Source organism: Otolemur garnettii, unplaced genomic scaffold (genome assembly GCF_000181295.1).
Source record: "Otolemur garnettii isolate 467f Iridium unplaced genomic scaffold, OtoGar3 scaffold00046, whole genome shotgun sequence".
Taxonomy (NCBI): domain Eukaryota; kingdom Metazoa; phylum Chordata; class Mammalia; order Primates; family Galagidae; genus Otolemur; species Otolemur garnettii.
In genome coordinates this window covers 7,147,864-7,163,569 of record NW_003852441.1, presented here as the reverse complement: position 1 = coordinate 7,163,569, position 15,706 = coordinate 7,147,864, and the positions used below count along the sequence as shown (strand labels likewise).

General features: G+C 36.9%; 1 protein-coding gene across 3 annotated transcripts in view; it reads left to right on the top strand.

Annotated features, from left to right (window-relative positions):
- The window catches only part of MAP2K4 (mitogen-activated protein kinase kinase 4), a 153,229-nt gene that overhangs the window by 35,994 nt on the left and 101,529 nt on the right, over window positions 1-15,706 (top strand). For 2 of the 3 annotated variants that reach the window (XM_023514067.1, XM_003791083.3), the window contains one exon: window positions 11,895-11,997. The exons of the other annotated variant lie outside the window; for it this stretch is intronic. In XM_023514067.1, coding sequence (XP_023369835.1) covers window positions 11,895-11,997 — 103 coding nt within the window. The remainder of the gene's footprint in view (window positions 1-11,894; window positions 11,998-15,706) is intronic. 3 annotated transcript variants of the gene reach the window in all.

The window sequence follows — 15,706 nt, the reverse complement described above, 5'->3', positions numbered from 1 at the left end:
ATGAGGAAGACTCCCATGGCATTTGCAACAACAAAAATAAATGAAACTTAATAAAACTAAAAAGCTTCTGTACAGCTAAGGAGACCACAAACAAAGCAAATAGACAACCATTTCAGTGGGAGAGGATATTTGCATATTTTGAATCAGACAAACACTTAATAATTACGATCTACAAAGAAATTAAGTGACATAAAAGGAGCCAACAGTCCTTTATACCACTGGGCAAGAGAGATGACTATAACCTTCTCTGAAGAAGACAGACAAATGGCTAACAAACATGAAAAAATGCTCATTGTCCTTTATTATTAGAGAAATGCAAATCAAGACCAGCCTGAGATACCATCTAATGTCAGTGAGAATGGCCCACATCACACAGTCTCAAAACTGTAGAGCAGGTATCCTCAAACTACCACCCACGGGCCACTTTCAGCCCGCCTAGGACATTTATCTGATCCGCCAGGTGTTTTTGCCGCCTCTGCCTGTCCTGCTTAGCAGCCGACTCATCCTGGGGCCCGCAGTCTGGCCCTCCATTGTCTGAGGGACAGTGAACTGCCCCCCTGTTTAAAAAGTTTGAGGACCCTTGCTGTAGAGGCTGGCATGGATGTGGAGAAAAGGGAACACTTTTACTCTGCTGGTGAGACTGCAAACTAATATATCCTTTTTGGAAGGAAATAAGGAGAGCTCTCAAAGAACTCAGCCTAGACCTCCCATTTGATCCTGCAGTCCCATTACTGGGCATCTACTGGGATGGAAATAAAATCCTTTTACCTTAAGGACATTTGCACTAGACTGCTTATTGCAGCTCAATTTACAATTACCAAATTGTGGAAACAGGCTAATGGCCACCAACCCAGGAATAGATTAACAAGCTATGGTATATGGATACCATGGAATACTACTCAGCCACTAAAAAAGATGGAGAATTTACATCTTTTGTATTAAGGATGGAAGTGGAACACATTATTCTTAGCAAAGCATCATAAGAATGGAGAAGCAAGAATCTCCTGTACTCAATTCTGATATGAGAACAATTAATGACCTAGCAGTCCGTGGGGTGTGGAGGATGCAGAGAGCATAGGGAAGGAGCCAGGGGGTCGGCGAGGTCACAGGTGTACTACACCTTTTGGGGGGTGGAACACTATTATGGGAGGGTCTTTATCTGACACAAGCAATCAATGTAATCTAGTTCCTTATACTCTCAATGAATCCCCAACAGTAAAAAACAAAACAAACCCGCCCCCAAACTGAAAAACAAACATTTAGCTATAATTCTAACACCTTGAATTAATCATGAGTCACATTTTGGCACATGACCTGTGTATGTATGTATAAATTATTGTACATACATATGTTTTACTAAAATGATAATTTATTCGCTATACTAATTACTGCCCAGTTTCTTAATGAGTCACTAAAGTTTTCTGATGTTATTGGTCTTATGGCGCTTTTTCTTGGTGGCAATGTAGTATTGAAGTTGTGGATATGTCACAGTATTTTGGCTAATGTGCATATATACTACTGCTTTGAATAACTTACTGAATCTTTAATTTTCTTTGGATAAATTCTTAGGAATGCAGTTACGTTATCTAAGAATATTTTAAGTTGTTTGCTGGATACTGTCTTCTGGAAAATGGACCAGTTTGTGTTCAGAATAGTAATTTGTTCATTTGTCTGTGTTTGTTTACTGAGAGTTACTGATTTATGTGTCAGGCATAATTTTAGGTACTAGGACACCTAAGAAGAAATAGAATTTCTGTTGGCAAATAACGAGGGAGTGGTGGGGAAGGTAAACATTTAATCAAACATGAATGCAGAAGTACAGCTGTGATAAATTCTGAAGAAGCTTGTACTTCTTTATATTCTTGTTAACATTAATATTAGATTCATTTTATTTATGTTGTGAAGTATAAAAGGGAACAATTGTATTTTAATTTTTTTATAACTAGAAGAATTTGTTTATTATAATGACTTATTTGTATTCTTTCTTTTGTTAATTACCTATTCATGTTCTTTGTTTATATAAAGGCTCTTTTAGAATCTTCCCCAACCCCCTCCCTCCCAGTTTCTCCTCTACAGTTAAGACCATGGTGTGTTCTTTTTGCCCCTAAATAACTTAAGGGGACTTGAGAGGAGACTTGTGGACTGAAGAGATCCAAAGCAAAATTTTGCTAAAATAGAATCTGTTTGAGCAGTTACATAATCATCGTGAACTAGCATCCCAAGTCCTGTGTTTTTAATAAAGCCTTGACAGTTGTGTTGATAACCACAGTAGGTCCTTCTTGGGCTAGCAGGCTCCCTGAGTAGTTTTTAGGAAGTTGGACTAAGGAGGACTTGGGCAGAGGGATTTTTGGTTTAGCCTGAGGAATTATATATTTATTTGTTGGTAGTAGACTTTTGATTCAGAGTCTGATGGAAAGTCATGCTGTTAATTGATAGATCAAAGGTATGGATGCCTGTAGAATCATATAATGATAGCATTGTGCATAACCAATGTAAAATTACCAGTGATGAGAGAGGGGCTATTATAATCAATGTCAAAGTTACTGGTTAGCTGCAGTCAGAGAATGAATTATCAGTTAGGAGTTTCTAGGACATACTGGGAGCTTTATTCCATGAATCTTGAGAAACTCCTTCTTTTACTCTGACTGAAATAAGTTTAAAATTTCTTTTTTGGGGAGGGGGAGAGAGGTGGGTGATTGGTGGGATCACACCTATGGTTCATCCTATAAGGGTGCATGTGAATCTGTCTAAATGTAGAATATGGATGTCTTAACACAATAACTAAGAAAAAGACATGAAGGCTATGGTAACCAGTTGGATGAAAGTATTTCAAATTGTATGCAGAAATAGTACACTGTACCCCATGATAGTATTAATGTACACTGCTATGATTTAATAACAAAATAAAAAAAATTAAAAAAAATAAAAAAATAAATTTCTTTTTCTTTTTTGAATGATTAAGTTGGAAGCAAATTTGGGGATTTTAAGCCTTTAAACTCCCTGAAGACTTTTGTTAGCCAAACAAGGTCAAATGTAGTCTACTGTGTATGATGGCGTGTGTCTGTAGCCCAGGTACTTGTGAAGCTGAGGCAGGAAGATCCCTTGAGCCCAGGAGTTTAAGGTTTCAGTGAGCTGAGATGATGCCACTGCATTCTAGTCTGGGTGACAGTGCAAGACTCTTCTGCCTCAGAAAACAAACAAACAAATAAATAAATGTAGTGTACAAGTAGACTGCCTCTTTTGCCACTGTCTTACAGACCCTAAGAATATGCTAGGAGCCTTTTGTACACTCAGGAACTGAGAAATAACAGATCTTTGATATTCTGTGTTAAAAATATCTTTCTGCTCAGGTAAAGGACTTACGAATCATCTACCAGAGGGCAGGAATGCTGAAGGTGAATTGTTTCAGTTTTTTCTTGGCACTGAGCCTCCGAAGCCCAAGCTTGTCAGATGGGGAAAATGTTTAGCGTTTAGGAAGCATGGTTGTTGGTTATCTGCTGTCACCTGGTTTAGGACTTTGACATCACATACCTAGACGTAATTGATAATGTTATGAATATCATTAATATCATAATTGATAATAAATGAGGGAAATGTGTGGCTGTGTAGCTGACTCCATCATGCAAGTAATGCCTTTCCTCCTCATGGTGCCCTTAGAGGAAGGCAGCATGTGTTAGTTAGTCCTGTTTGGTGAGTGTGGGACTGAGGCAGGGGTGGCATCATTTGTCGGGGAGTGTACACACAAAGCTAGTAAGCAGCAGAGTTGAGTTTTAGAAGTAGGCAAACTGGTGCACTGCTCTGTGTTGCTATTGCTAGTTTTGAGAAATTGAGTGTCATCCGGATGCTGAATTTGGATAGATAGGGTAGGGGCTTTTTATGGGATAATAATTGTATACAAATAGACAAAGCCAGCCAAATTCTTTATTTCCTTGTTAATATATTTTGTTGGGTTTATTTATTAATTTATTTTTTGATACTCACCCAGCTAATTATTTCCCCCTATTTTTAGTAGGGATGGGGTCTCATTCTTGCTCAGGTTGGTTTTGAACTCCTGAGCTTAAGTGATCCTCCTACCTCGGCCTCCCAAAATGCTAGGATTATAAGCATGAGCCACCACGTCTGGCCTATATTTTGTTGGTTTAAAACAGTGGTTCTCAACCTTCCTAATGCCGCAACGTATTTTCATTGTTAAAAAGGGGTCATGCACAGCTTGAGAACCGCTGGTTTAAAAGCTATCAAATAGACCTTTTCCATCTTTTTTGGAGATTCTAATAATCTTTTGATTAGGTTTTAATTTGTGCTTATAGCTAAGACAGCAGTTGCCAGTTTTTCATACCCAGTGTTTGCTGACCATTGCATGTTTAAGGTGTATTAATCCTTACCACAACTGCATGAATGAATAAACTGTTTTATTGATGGCACTTCAGAATCCTAGGTGAGATTTTATAAATTTTTTGGTAATTGCTCACTTATATGTATGAAAGGTCTGGGGGGGGGGCAATACAATGTTAGCTGATAACTTGTTTAATACATGGGTCCACAGAATGCCTGATACTGCAAGGCTAGGGTAGAACTGACACAGTGAAAGGAGCCCATTCCTTCTAATCCCAACTCTGACCTCCTTCCTCTTTCTGTCTTCAGTTTATGAAATAATTAGGTCTCTCATCACTGTAGTAATTTTGGGCGAAAAGAGAATAAAATTAAGTTCTTTCCTACCACATTGTTTCCTTATTTCTGAAATTGTTTGAATATAAAGTTGAAGAGTTAGAATTGTGTGTTACTCATTTCATAACCGGTGATTACAGATAATTTAAAAAGTTATGTTTCTGTTTTGAAAATGAGATAATAAGAATGAGAGTCAAGAGAGAAATTAGAATTTAAGGCACCTTCCTCTTCCCTAGTGGAATATGGGAATCCTATTCAGCAGGATCGGGTTGTATGTTAGTCACTGACTTGTACATTACAGTTCCAGTTTTCTCACTTTTTCTTGTACTTAGTTGTTGGGAATCCTGTATTGTGGCAGTGGGAGTTCCTTAAGAGGGACTAATTCTGATTGCTTTTTGCTTATTCCTTTCTAGTTCTTTTTGGCATGTAAGTAGTGTAACTATTTAATTAAAAGAGCAGCTATTTAATTTTCATGATTCTGTTCATTAGTTGGGTGGTAGTTCTGCTGTTGTCACCCAAGTTTGCTTATGTGTCTGCATTTAGTAGTTTTTAAGGATGGCTGGAACTGCTGGCCCTCTCATTCCTTCCATATGGTCTTTTCATTATCAGAGAGGCTGGACTGAGCTGCCTCTGGTTTAGACATAGGATAGCTTCCAGAAAAGCAAAAGTGGAAGCTGCAAGGCCTCATAGACGCTTAGGTTTGGAAGTCATAAAACATGATTTCTGATATATTCTTCTGGTTAAAACAGGTCGCAAGGCCAGCCCGGATTCCAAAAGTGGGAAAATAGTCTCCACCTATTGATGGATGAAATTACAAAATCACATTGTAGCATGGTATGGACACAGGGTGATGTGATTCAATGACGGCTGTTTTTCTAACAGCCTGCCATAAAACCCACAGTGAACTGTTGGCATTATGTAAAAAAAAAAAATACACTCTTCAGGCAGCTATTATAGGTCCTTCTGTGATCTTTATTGCCATCAACAATAAAGAACTTTGTTATTCTGCAATAGATGTTAAACATGGGTTATCGAATTTGGTGAGATCAATGTTGTTGAAGATGTGTGGACTGGCTAAAATATTTTGGGGATAGTCTGTATTCTTACAAGTTGGGTAGGAGGATTCTGTTTCTTTGAATCTGAGCATATAGGAAGCAGAATCTTGCTTTCCTACCATATGAGGAGAGAAAACAAGCTTGTTAGGTTGACTGAGAGGGCCCTGAAATATTAATTAGGAAAACAGTATGCTAATAATTAAAATACATACTCCAACTACTGTTTTGTTGTAGGAACCTATTATAGGTGATTTTTCAGAGTTCATAGGTACATCAAGATACTTAAAAATTTAGAGCAGAAAATTGTCTCCAGTTTGATATAAACAGATGGGAGCAGAATTGAAGAGGACTGGAGAGAGGGTGGCAAAGTGAGCCTGGATAAACATAGTTTATCTCTTTGGGGCAGACTCTTTGATGTTTTTGGACATTCTAAATCAGGTTCTTAACCTTCCTAATGCCTTTAATACAGTTCCTCGTGTTGTGTAAAACAACAGTTTTGCAACTAATTTATGGTTGGGAGTCACCACAACATGAGGGACTGTATTAAAGGGTCGTGGCATTAGGAAGGTTGAGAACCACTGCTCTGAATAATGCTGGTTCTTCATGAATAATGAGGAAATGGTATCTTTTGCTCATCTGAGGAAGGTGAGGAAAAATGCCTTTAGCAACTATATTGCTGAAGTGCTGTGGATATCATTTTGAGTGGTAGACTCTCAGCTGCCCCTGTTGAGATATTTGGGTGACGTTGAAGCAAAACTACAGGGTTATTGGTTGGAAAATCATTGTGGAAAATGATGTTAAAGGTTTGTATTTATTGAGAAGTTAATGGAGGAAGAATTTTCAGGGTTCTCCATCATCTTGTTTAAAAGCTAATGAAAGGTAGATGATGACTTCCTTCCAATTTCAGTATTCTGTGAGTCTGTGAATTGCTCGTAATTAGAGCAAACAATTCCTGGGCCTCAATGAGTGCAAATATACTTAGCCAAATCCCTGTTTTTCAGAATCATAGTGCTTAATATTCCTGACAATCCCATGCTTAGGAGTGCTTTTCTTGTGAGAATGGTGAGAAAGATGTTGTATCTGGATGATATGAAAAGATATGAAAAGCTTGTTTGAATAGTACTGGCTGTTCTCATAAAGCAGAGCTTTGAAACCAGAATTTGAAAGTAGTACTGAGGGGTGTTCCCCCCTGCCCTTTGAGTGGCCGAGTGGAGCCAGGGCTGCTCAACTGTTCAGCCCAGCCCCTGAGCCAGCTGCAATTTTAATTTTCCCAGAGTATTGAACAAATACTCTCATTTTCTATATAAGCTGGGACAAGAGAAAAGCCATACTGCCCTGAGGGGTAGAGCAGTGCTTTGGGATTGTGATGAGGACAGATATTTTTCTTTATCAGTCAGGGCTTTTAGTTGCAAACAGAAACTTAACTCTAGCTAATTGAGCTGGCTAGACTGAGTTGTCTAGGGCTGTTCATGTCAACTTTATTCTCAGATCAGTAAACATTTGAAAGCATAACCTATATATTAAGTACTGATCTAAAGTTTTAGGTATACAAATGATCTCTCACAGGAAATGATTTCCATATAGGTAATTTAAGATATTTGATCATGCCTGGTTTCTCTATTGCTGTAGTTAAGGGGAAGCATTCTTTATCTCTGTTGACTGGTTAGGAATTGAATGTATGACAGTCCCACCAAAGAAATTATTATAATTGCAAATTTATAATCTTTTTTTTTAATTGAATGGTAACTATGTACATTAATGCACTTCTAGGGTACAGTGTGGGGTTTTCACGCAAATTTATAATCTTTTTGATCAATAATTTTAAACCTTATTACACAGATGCTTTTATTTCTATTAGCATCCAGAAATTTCCACAGGCTGTTTATACTATCACTTGCCTCCTTTACTTCCTGTGAAAGTTATTTCAGGCTTCTGAAAAAAAATCTATATTAATATTTATTTGTATTTTTGTCATTAAAAATATCTGAGTACAAGGTGACAGGATCACCTCTCAGGTTTGATTTTATTTAAATTTTTATTTTATTTTATTTTATTTTTATTTTTATTTATTTAAAATAAATAAAGACCTTTGAGAAAGAGAGAAGTTAAGGAGCGAGAAGGATCAGCCCAGCGAGAGACTGTAGAACCAAGAGAAAGTGAGTGGAAGAGAAGATATGTGTGTGTGTGTGTGTGTGTGTGTGTGTGTGTGTAAGATCATCCCTCAGACAGCCAGAAACAGACTCTCCCAAGTATAATAAAAGCTATCTCTTTTTATTTTCCCTGAACCTTGCTTTTGATTAATTTTGGGGGGCCTGGCTTCCTTAAGATTGCCTTAAGAGTTTATCTTAAATTGATCATCATTTGGAGAGTTGGGGTACACACATGAGAACAGGCAATATACATACCCTAACACCTTGGTACTAGTTTTAGGCTCTGAGTCATCTTTGCTTGGAGAGGCTTGAATTTTTTATTTATTTATTTATTTATTTATTTATATTTTTTTTAAGAGACAGAGTCTCACTTTGTCACCCTTGCTGTGGTGTCACAGCTCACTGCAACCTTCAGCCTCCCCAGTAGCTGGGACTACAGGCACCTGCCACAATGCCTGGCTATTTTTTTTTTTTCCTCTGTTGTAGTTTGGTCGGGGCCAGGCTTGAACCCACCACCCTTGGTATATGGGGCCAGCGCCCTACTCATTGAGCCACAGGCGCCGCCCAAGAGGCTTGAACTTTTTTTTTTTTTTTTTGAGACGGAGCCTCACGCTATCCCCCTGGGTAGAGTGCCATGGCATCGTGCTCACAGCAACCTCCAACTCCTGGGCTCAAGCGAGTCTCCTGCCTCCGCCTCCCAAGTAGCTGGGACCACAGGCGCCCGCCACAACGCCTGGCCATTTTTTGGTTGCAGCCGTCATTGTTGTTCGGCGGGTCCGGGCTGGGGATTCGAACCCGCCACCTTAGGTGTACGTGGCTGGCGCCTTAGCCGCTTGAGCCACAGGCGCCGAGCCAAGAGGCTTGAACTTTTACAGAATTATATAGTGTATTTTGTTAGTGAATGGTCAGAATGCACAGTTAGACTGTTTTTTAAAATAATTGTAGATGATTTTGAAGTATAGTACCCTTAAATCTAATTTGTATAAGTTAAGTAACATTCTGTTAAATTATACCTGTTGTTCATGAAGTAAATGACCTTTAATACAATACGCCCATTTTTTTTTTGTTAAAATGTGAGTGCAGTGCTAAGAATGAATCTTCCTCTTTGTGTGTATTAAATACAAATGTTTATTGTTCAAGAGAACACCTTAAGTAGTAACATTTTGTTTGTCTGCAAAATTTAGCGATTATCCCCTCAAATTGAGCTTTTGAAGAAAGGGCCAATTTTGGTGTTTTTCTTTGGATAGTTTCTCACAATAGTTCTTCTGATATTGTCCTGCATTTTATCTTAATCTTTTATTAGTTTTTCTCCATCTGGAGATTATGGCTTATATACCAAGTGGTGCTCAGCATTTAATGTGGGGAGTTTGTGGGGATGGAGCTCATTCAAATGAACACAAAGGTCCTTAACTTAAACTTTTCTGAACACTTTGCCATATTAAGGTAACATCTATAGGTTTTAGAGATTAGGACCATTTATCTCTGGGCCCAGGCCACCATTGAGTCCACTGCATTCTGCCTTCTGAACCCTAAATATTCACATCTGTCCCTGTGTAGAATACATTCACCCTACCCCCCAGCATCCTCAGAGTTTTGACTCCTCATAACATCCACTCATAAATCTGGCCTAAATATCAACAGCTTAAAAGTCTCAAATTAAATCATCAAAATAATCTAAACCAGATATGAGTGAGACTCTTGAGTGTTATCCATTCTGTTACAAAATCCCCTGCCATTTATGGACTAAGAAACTAGAAGACAAGTTACCTGCCTACAACAAAATAAGACAAGTGAGATAGACATTTGATAAGTTATTAGACATAGTAATTCAAAAAGAGAGAGAATGGAAGGAGGGAATTCATAATCCCCAAAATTTCAAAATCTAGCATGGCAAATTCCAAGGCCTTGAATAATCTTCTATTAGTATTTTCTATAGACAAATATCTAAGAAGTAAAAGAGCAATCATTTAAAATTTTTTTCAAGACAGAGTCTTGTTCTGTCACTCAGGCTAGAGTCCCCTGGCCTCAGCCTAGCTCATAGCAACCTCAAACTCCTGGGCTCAAAGCGATCCTCCTGCCTCATCCTCCTGAGTAGCTGGGACTACAGGTACATGTCACCTTGCCAAGCTAATTTTTCTATTTGTAGTAGAGTCAGAGTCTTGCTCTTGATCTTGCTCAGGCTGGTCTCAAATTCCTGACTTCTAGTGATCCTCTTCCCTCAGCCTCCCAGAGACAGGCATGAACCACCACAAACCGCCTGGCCTAAAAAATTTTATGTATTGCTGAACCTTTCACCAGGAAAGTTATGTCAATTTATATTTCTATCAGCAATTTATTGTATTAGTGATTATTTTACCTAGTCATTCAGATCAATATTTTATCTATATATGTGTGTGTGTATATATGATGTGTGTGTGTGTATAAAATAAAAAACCATCAGACTTTGCAATTGTCAAGTCAATGAAGTTTTAAATGTTTTTGGTGTTAGTGCCTTTTCATATTTCTCAGTTTGCCTTTACTATTGATGTTCTTGCCAGGTTTTCCATTTTCCTTGATTTATGTGATGTGTTTATATAGACTTATTGATTAGAATTGCAAGGATTTTCCCAAGTTTCAATTTTAAGTTTTAAAAGTTTTTGTATATAGTCAAATCTGTTTTTTTTTTTTTTTTAGACTATCCTTTGCACATTTACTGTGAATGTCTTTTCTCTACTTCATGTCAGAGAAAAGTGATTTAAAAAATATTTCGCCCCAGAAAGGCCAAATTATGTGGAAAATTATCATGTTGTACCATCCTTATTTCTGAAAACGAATGTGTCTGATCTTCTTGGGAATTTGGCATAGCCCTGAAGAAAGGCCATTTCCTGGAAGCTGATCTAGGAGCTGTGGCTTAGAGCTCTGTGTTCTCATCCTTGCAGTTCTTTCCTACTAGTGTGTTGTGTAGCTCAGTTGCCCTTTTAGATCTTAGGTCTGCGGTTTGAGCCCTCTAGTTAACGGTTTGACTCTGCTGAGGTGAGAAAATGTTTGGATTGCAAAGATATTTTTTGAATTCGTAGATAAGTTTATAAAAAACTGTGGAGAGTGAGTGCAGGAACAAGTAATCTTTAATGTGAACGTGAAACCAAGTTTTCGGCAAATACCTTAAAACCCAACTCTGTTACGCAGTATCCACATGCATTCTAAAGGAATTATTCTGTAAGTTTTATTGATATAAAAAGAAATGTGGTCAATGAGTAAAACATGTTATAGACAGTATCATGATTTGATTTCAGTTGTAGATAAAAAAATACATGTTAGTATCTGTGTATAGAGAAATGTCTACAGTAGAAAGTGAACAGTGATTATTTTGGGGGTAATTGGATTGACACGTGCATATAAGATTTTTAAAACACTATGTTATATAGATGTACATATATAACATTTTTGTATATTTTTGTTTCTTTTCTGAATTATTTGGCTTTTCTATAATGGATATGTTTTACTTATGTAATAAAGAATATTGATACCTTTCCTTTTCTACCCCCAAAGAAACAGCTTCAGAATACCTGTGTTATTAACTTGACGTTTTTAGCTGATCATGGTTGCAGAATGATTCAGGTTTGCACTCAGTTTGTATTAAATTGAGAAAAAAAGATTTTTATTAAACTGAGGGCATTAAAATATAACACTAGAGAAGTGGGTAGTATTTTAGAATTTTCCCATTTACCTACTAAGATATATGATTTTTATAGTGGTATTTTCATTGTAAAAGTGTTAACACCTTTGAACAATGTAAACTTGAAGATCTGAGCATTGTATCTGTTAAATCATAGCCTAGTGAGTGATTTATGGTTAGTAACAACTTTAGATGGTTTTTATTTACTTTTTCTCAATTCTAAGAAATTCTTTGTTGCCTTTCAAATTATTGCCCTGTATTATCTATTAAAGCAAATTTTCCTTACTTTTGGTGTGACTTTCTTATGCCCTCAGCATACTATCTATATATAGTACTTGAAACTTTTACTTTTTATTTGTTATTTCTTAGGTAAACGCAAAGCACTGAAGTTGAATTTTGCAAATCCACCTTTCAAATCTACAGCAAGGTTTACTCTGAATCCCAATCCTACAGGAGTTCAAAACCCACACATGTGAGTATTCTTGGTAATCAAATAAAAGGCTCAACTCAAGGGAAGGCTTTGAGTTAAAGTTACTTTATTTTATGAAGTTTTTCAAACCGAGATGTTGGTATTCTTTTATCTCATGGGCCATTTGGAATATTACCACTTAACACATCTATTTAAAAGGCTATTGATTCTGTAATCTTTAAGTAAACACAATTTTTCTTTTGAAATTTACTTTTAAATTTTACTGGGAAAAAAGAGCCAACGATCTGGATACATTTTTATCTTTTAGTTTCTTTCTTATTAAACTCTCTGAGAATAGAAAGGAAATTTAATTGTCCTCTATAGATCTATACAGTTCTGGCCTTAATACTTGGCAAAATAGATTCCCATTTTAATAGGCTAAATTCCTTTAAGATTTCCATGTCATAGTCACTTGAAAAAATTATGTATATGTTAGAGTACAGATGTCAGTGATTTTTTTTATTAATGCACTAATATTTTTCATAAAACTATAGAAATGATATTGTAACATCTTAAGATATTATTAGAAACATGTTAGTTTTTAAAAAATAATACCTCCAGAATAATACTTTACATAAACCTTCAGTTGAATCTAAGTGATGTGACTTATTAAATAATTCTCTTCCCTTCACCCATATTGTGATCATAAAAGCCAGTGGCTTTACATTTATACCAATATCCACAAAAATAATTTTCATCCTTTATTTAGAAATACAAAACAAATGGTGAAAGATGACTTAAAAAGCTGGCAGAACACATGATTTTATGTTTTAAAATAATTTTTCAACAGTTTGTATTCTAACTTTACTAGACTCTAAATATATTTGTACTCTCAAAGAGGCACACTTATTTCTATTTTCTTTTCTTTCAGGGTTTGGTATACATTATATTTTCAACCAATAAAAATTGGTAGAAGGTACAGGGTCTTATAGTAGGGGTGCGTAGAATATTTTGTTATTTTTTAAATAGCAGAGTCTAGAAGGGAGAGAGTAGTATGTGTGTCTATATGTATGCCCTTAAGTTTTCACTTGTAAGGAATAATCAAGTGGGAGCTATATTGAAGAAAGAAACTTAGTATTTCATAATTAGTTTGAATTACAGCAGCAAGAAAATGTTGCTTTTTTTTTGTTTTTTGAGACAGAGTCTTACTATGTCGCCCTCAGTAGAGTGCTATGACATCACAGCTCACAGCAACCTCCAGCTCTTGGGCTTAAGCAATTCTCTTGATTCAGCCTCCCAAGTACCTAGGACTTCGGGTGCCCACCACAACACCTGGCTATTTTGGTTTTTTTTTTCCGTTGTAGTTGTTGTTTGGCAGACCCAGGCTGGGTTTTAACCTACCAGCTCCGGTGTATGTGGCTGACACCCTAGCTGCTGAGCTATAGGTGCCGAGCCAGGAAATGCTTCTTAAAAGAACCTCCTTGCTCGTTTCCTAGAGTTTCTAATGAAAGCTAGTACAGATTTCATTCTTTATTGTTGTTTTTGAGAAGGGGCCTTGCTGTCTTGCCCAGGCTGGTCTAAAACTCCTGAACTCAAGGAATCATTCTGCTTTAGCCTCCTTTGTAGGTGGGGCTATAGGTCTGCTCTGTTGTTCCCAGTTACATAACTAATTCTTGAACATAATTGATTTCTATTACCTTAATTTCTAGCTGAACCACAGGTTTGAAGTCTAAGAAAGAAAGGATATAGCAGTAATCACCAAAACATATGAGAAAGACAATTCACTTAAATTTAGAACTGGAAAAGCATCCATGTATTTGTACTGTCTTTACTATTCTTTAGTTTCTTCATGTATGGGGAATTCATAAAGAAAATCTCTTTTCATTTATTGTTTTTAAGCAAGTAAACACCAGGTGAAAAAAAAAAACTTTCTTTTAAAAGTTGAGTTGATTGGGTTTTATTTTTTGTTTTGTTTTTCACTATTGCTTTTAAATAAACCTATAACCAGCTAGTTTTCTCATGCTTGTGTCTCTTTCCAGGAAGTGTTAAATGTTTGCAAAGACACAGTAGTGGGGAATTTTTTCATAAGTTAGAATCTTTAGAATTTGGTTCTGGCCTAATATTATAGATCCAGCTTTGTTGGAATTTTGTTACGGATCTGGGTCAGGAGTAAGCATTGATACTGAACAAAGATACTATAATTGTTTTATTCCTCAGGTGGGCATATTTCCTCTACCCTCCCAGCCCTCTCTAGAAGGTATGCTTTCTGTACTTTCTCTGGGATGTGTACTGTCAGACAGTAGAAACGTTGATTGTCGTTTAGGAACAATGAATACTTGCAATTAGAAAACAGCTGTGGCGGTGCCTGTAGCTCAGTGGGTAGGGCGCCAGCTACATACACAGAGGCTGGCAGGTTCGAATCCAGCGTGGGCCAGCTAAAGCAACAATGACAACTGCAACAGAAAAATGGCCAGGTGTTGTCACAGGTCCCTGTAGTCCCAGCTACTTGGGAGGCTGAAGCAAGAGAATCGCTGGAACCCAGGAGTTGGAGGTTGCTGTGATGCCACAGCACTCAAAAAGAAAACAGAGCTTGTGTGGGGGTTTTGAAATAAGATTGGTGTTTCCCGAATGCAGAATTCTTTGGAAGGTTAAAAAACAAACAAAAAGACATTATTCTTATGTTCTGAGAACCAACAGTTAAAACCAGTAGTCATTCTAAAAAATGACAGTTGGCTACACAATTTAAGAAGTAAGGTATAAGGTGAAACAGATTGAATGTCAATTGAAAGGTGCAGAAGTGGGTAAGATGAGTTTAGATAAACTGCATGGCGGAAAGTTTCAGAGAGAGCAAGATTTGAATGCGTTGTGAAAGATGGGAGAGAAAGGTGAGCGTTATGTACAAGATGAGGTTGGGAATCATGTATAGATTATTTTATTGTAGCAGAAATATTACTTCTGTATTACCAATTTCTGTCTCATTGGAGGTTTTCATTATATTTTTTTAATTCCTAGTGTTTTATAATTATATGAGGATAGGCTAACATTTGGATCATCTTTTTCTGTACCAGAAGAACACTTAGTTTAAAGGTTCATGATTCTGAGAAAATTTCTGCTGTTTAATTTTTGATATGTTTATTCATGTTTTTCCTGTTACCTCTTCCTAAAAAACTTGTGTTATTTGGATCTTGGACTGGCTGAAGTCCCTGTGTCTTTGACTTTGCTATTTTTTTATTTTCTTGTTCTGTGTCCTGAGAGACTTCTTTATTTTCTGATACCTATAAGGAATATTTTGTTGTGGCAATAGATAATACTAATTTTTGTGTGTGTGTGTGTGGAGGCAGAGTCTCACTTTATCACTCTTGGTAGAGTGCTGTGGCGTCATACAGCTCACAGCAACCTCCAATTCCTGGGCTTAGGCAATTCTTTTGCCTCAGCCTCCTGAGTAGCTGGGACTACAGGCGCCCACCACAATGCCCAGCTATTTTTTTGTTGCAGTTTGGTTGGGACTGGGTTTGAACCTGCCACCCTTGGTATGTGGGGCCAGCACCCTGTCCACTGAGCTACAGGTGCCGCCCCAATAATACTAATTTCTAAGGGTTTTTAATTTATGGTAACAAAATATGGAGCTTTGAAATTCTTTTCTGTCCTTTGAAATACCTGTTTCTTCTAGGGTTAAGTTTTTCTTTTAATCTTTCTCCTTTATGTTGGTTTTTTCCTAGATCTTAAAATTATTTTATTCATGTCTTTTTTTTTTTTTTTTTTTGAGACAGAG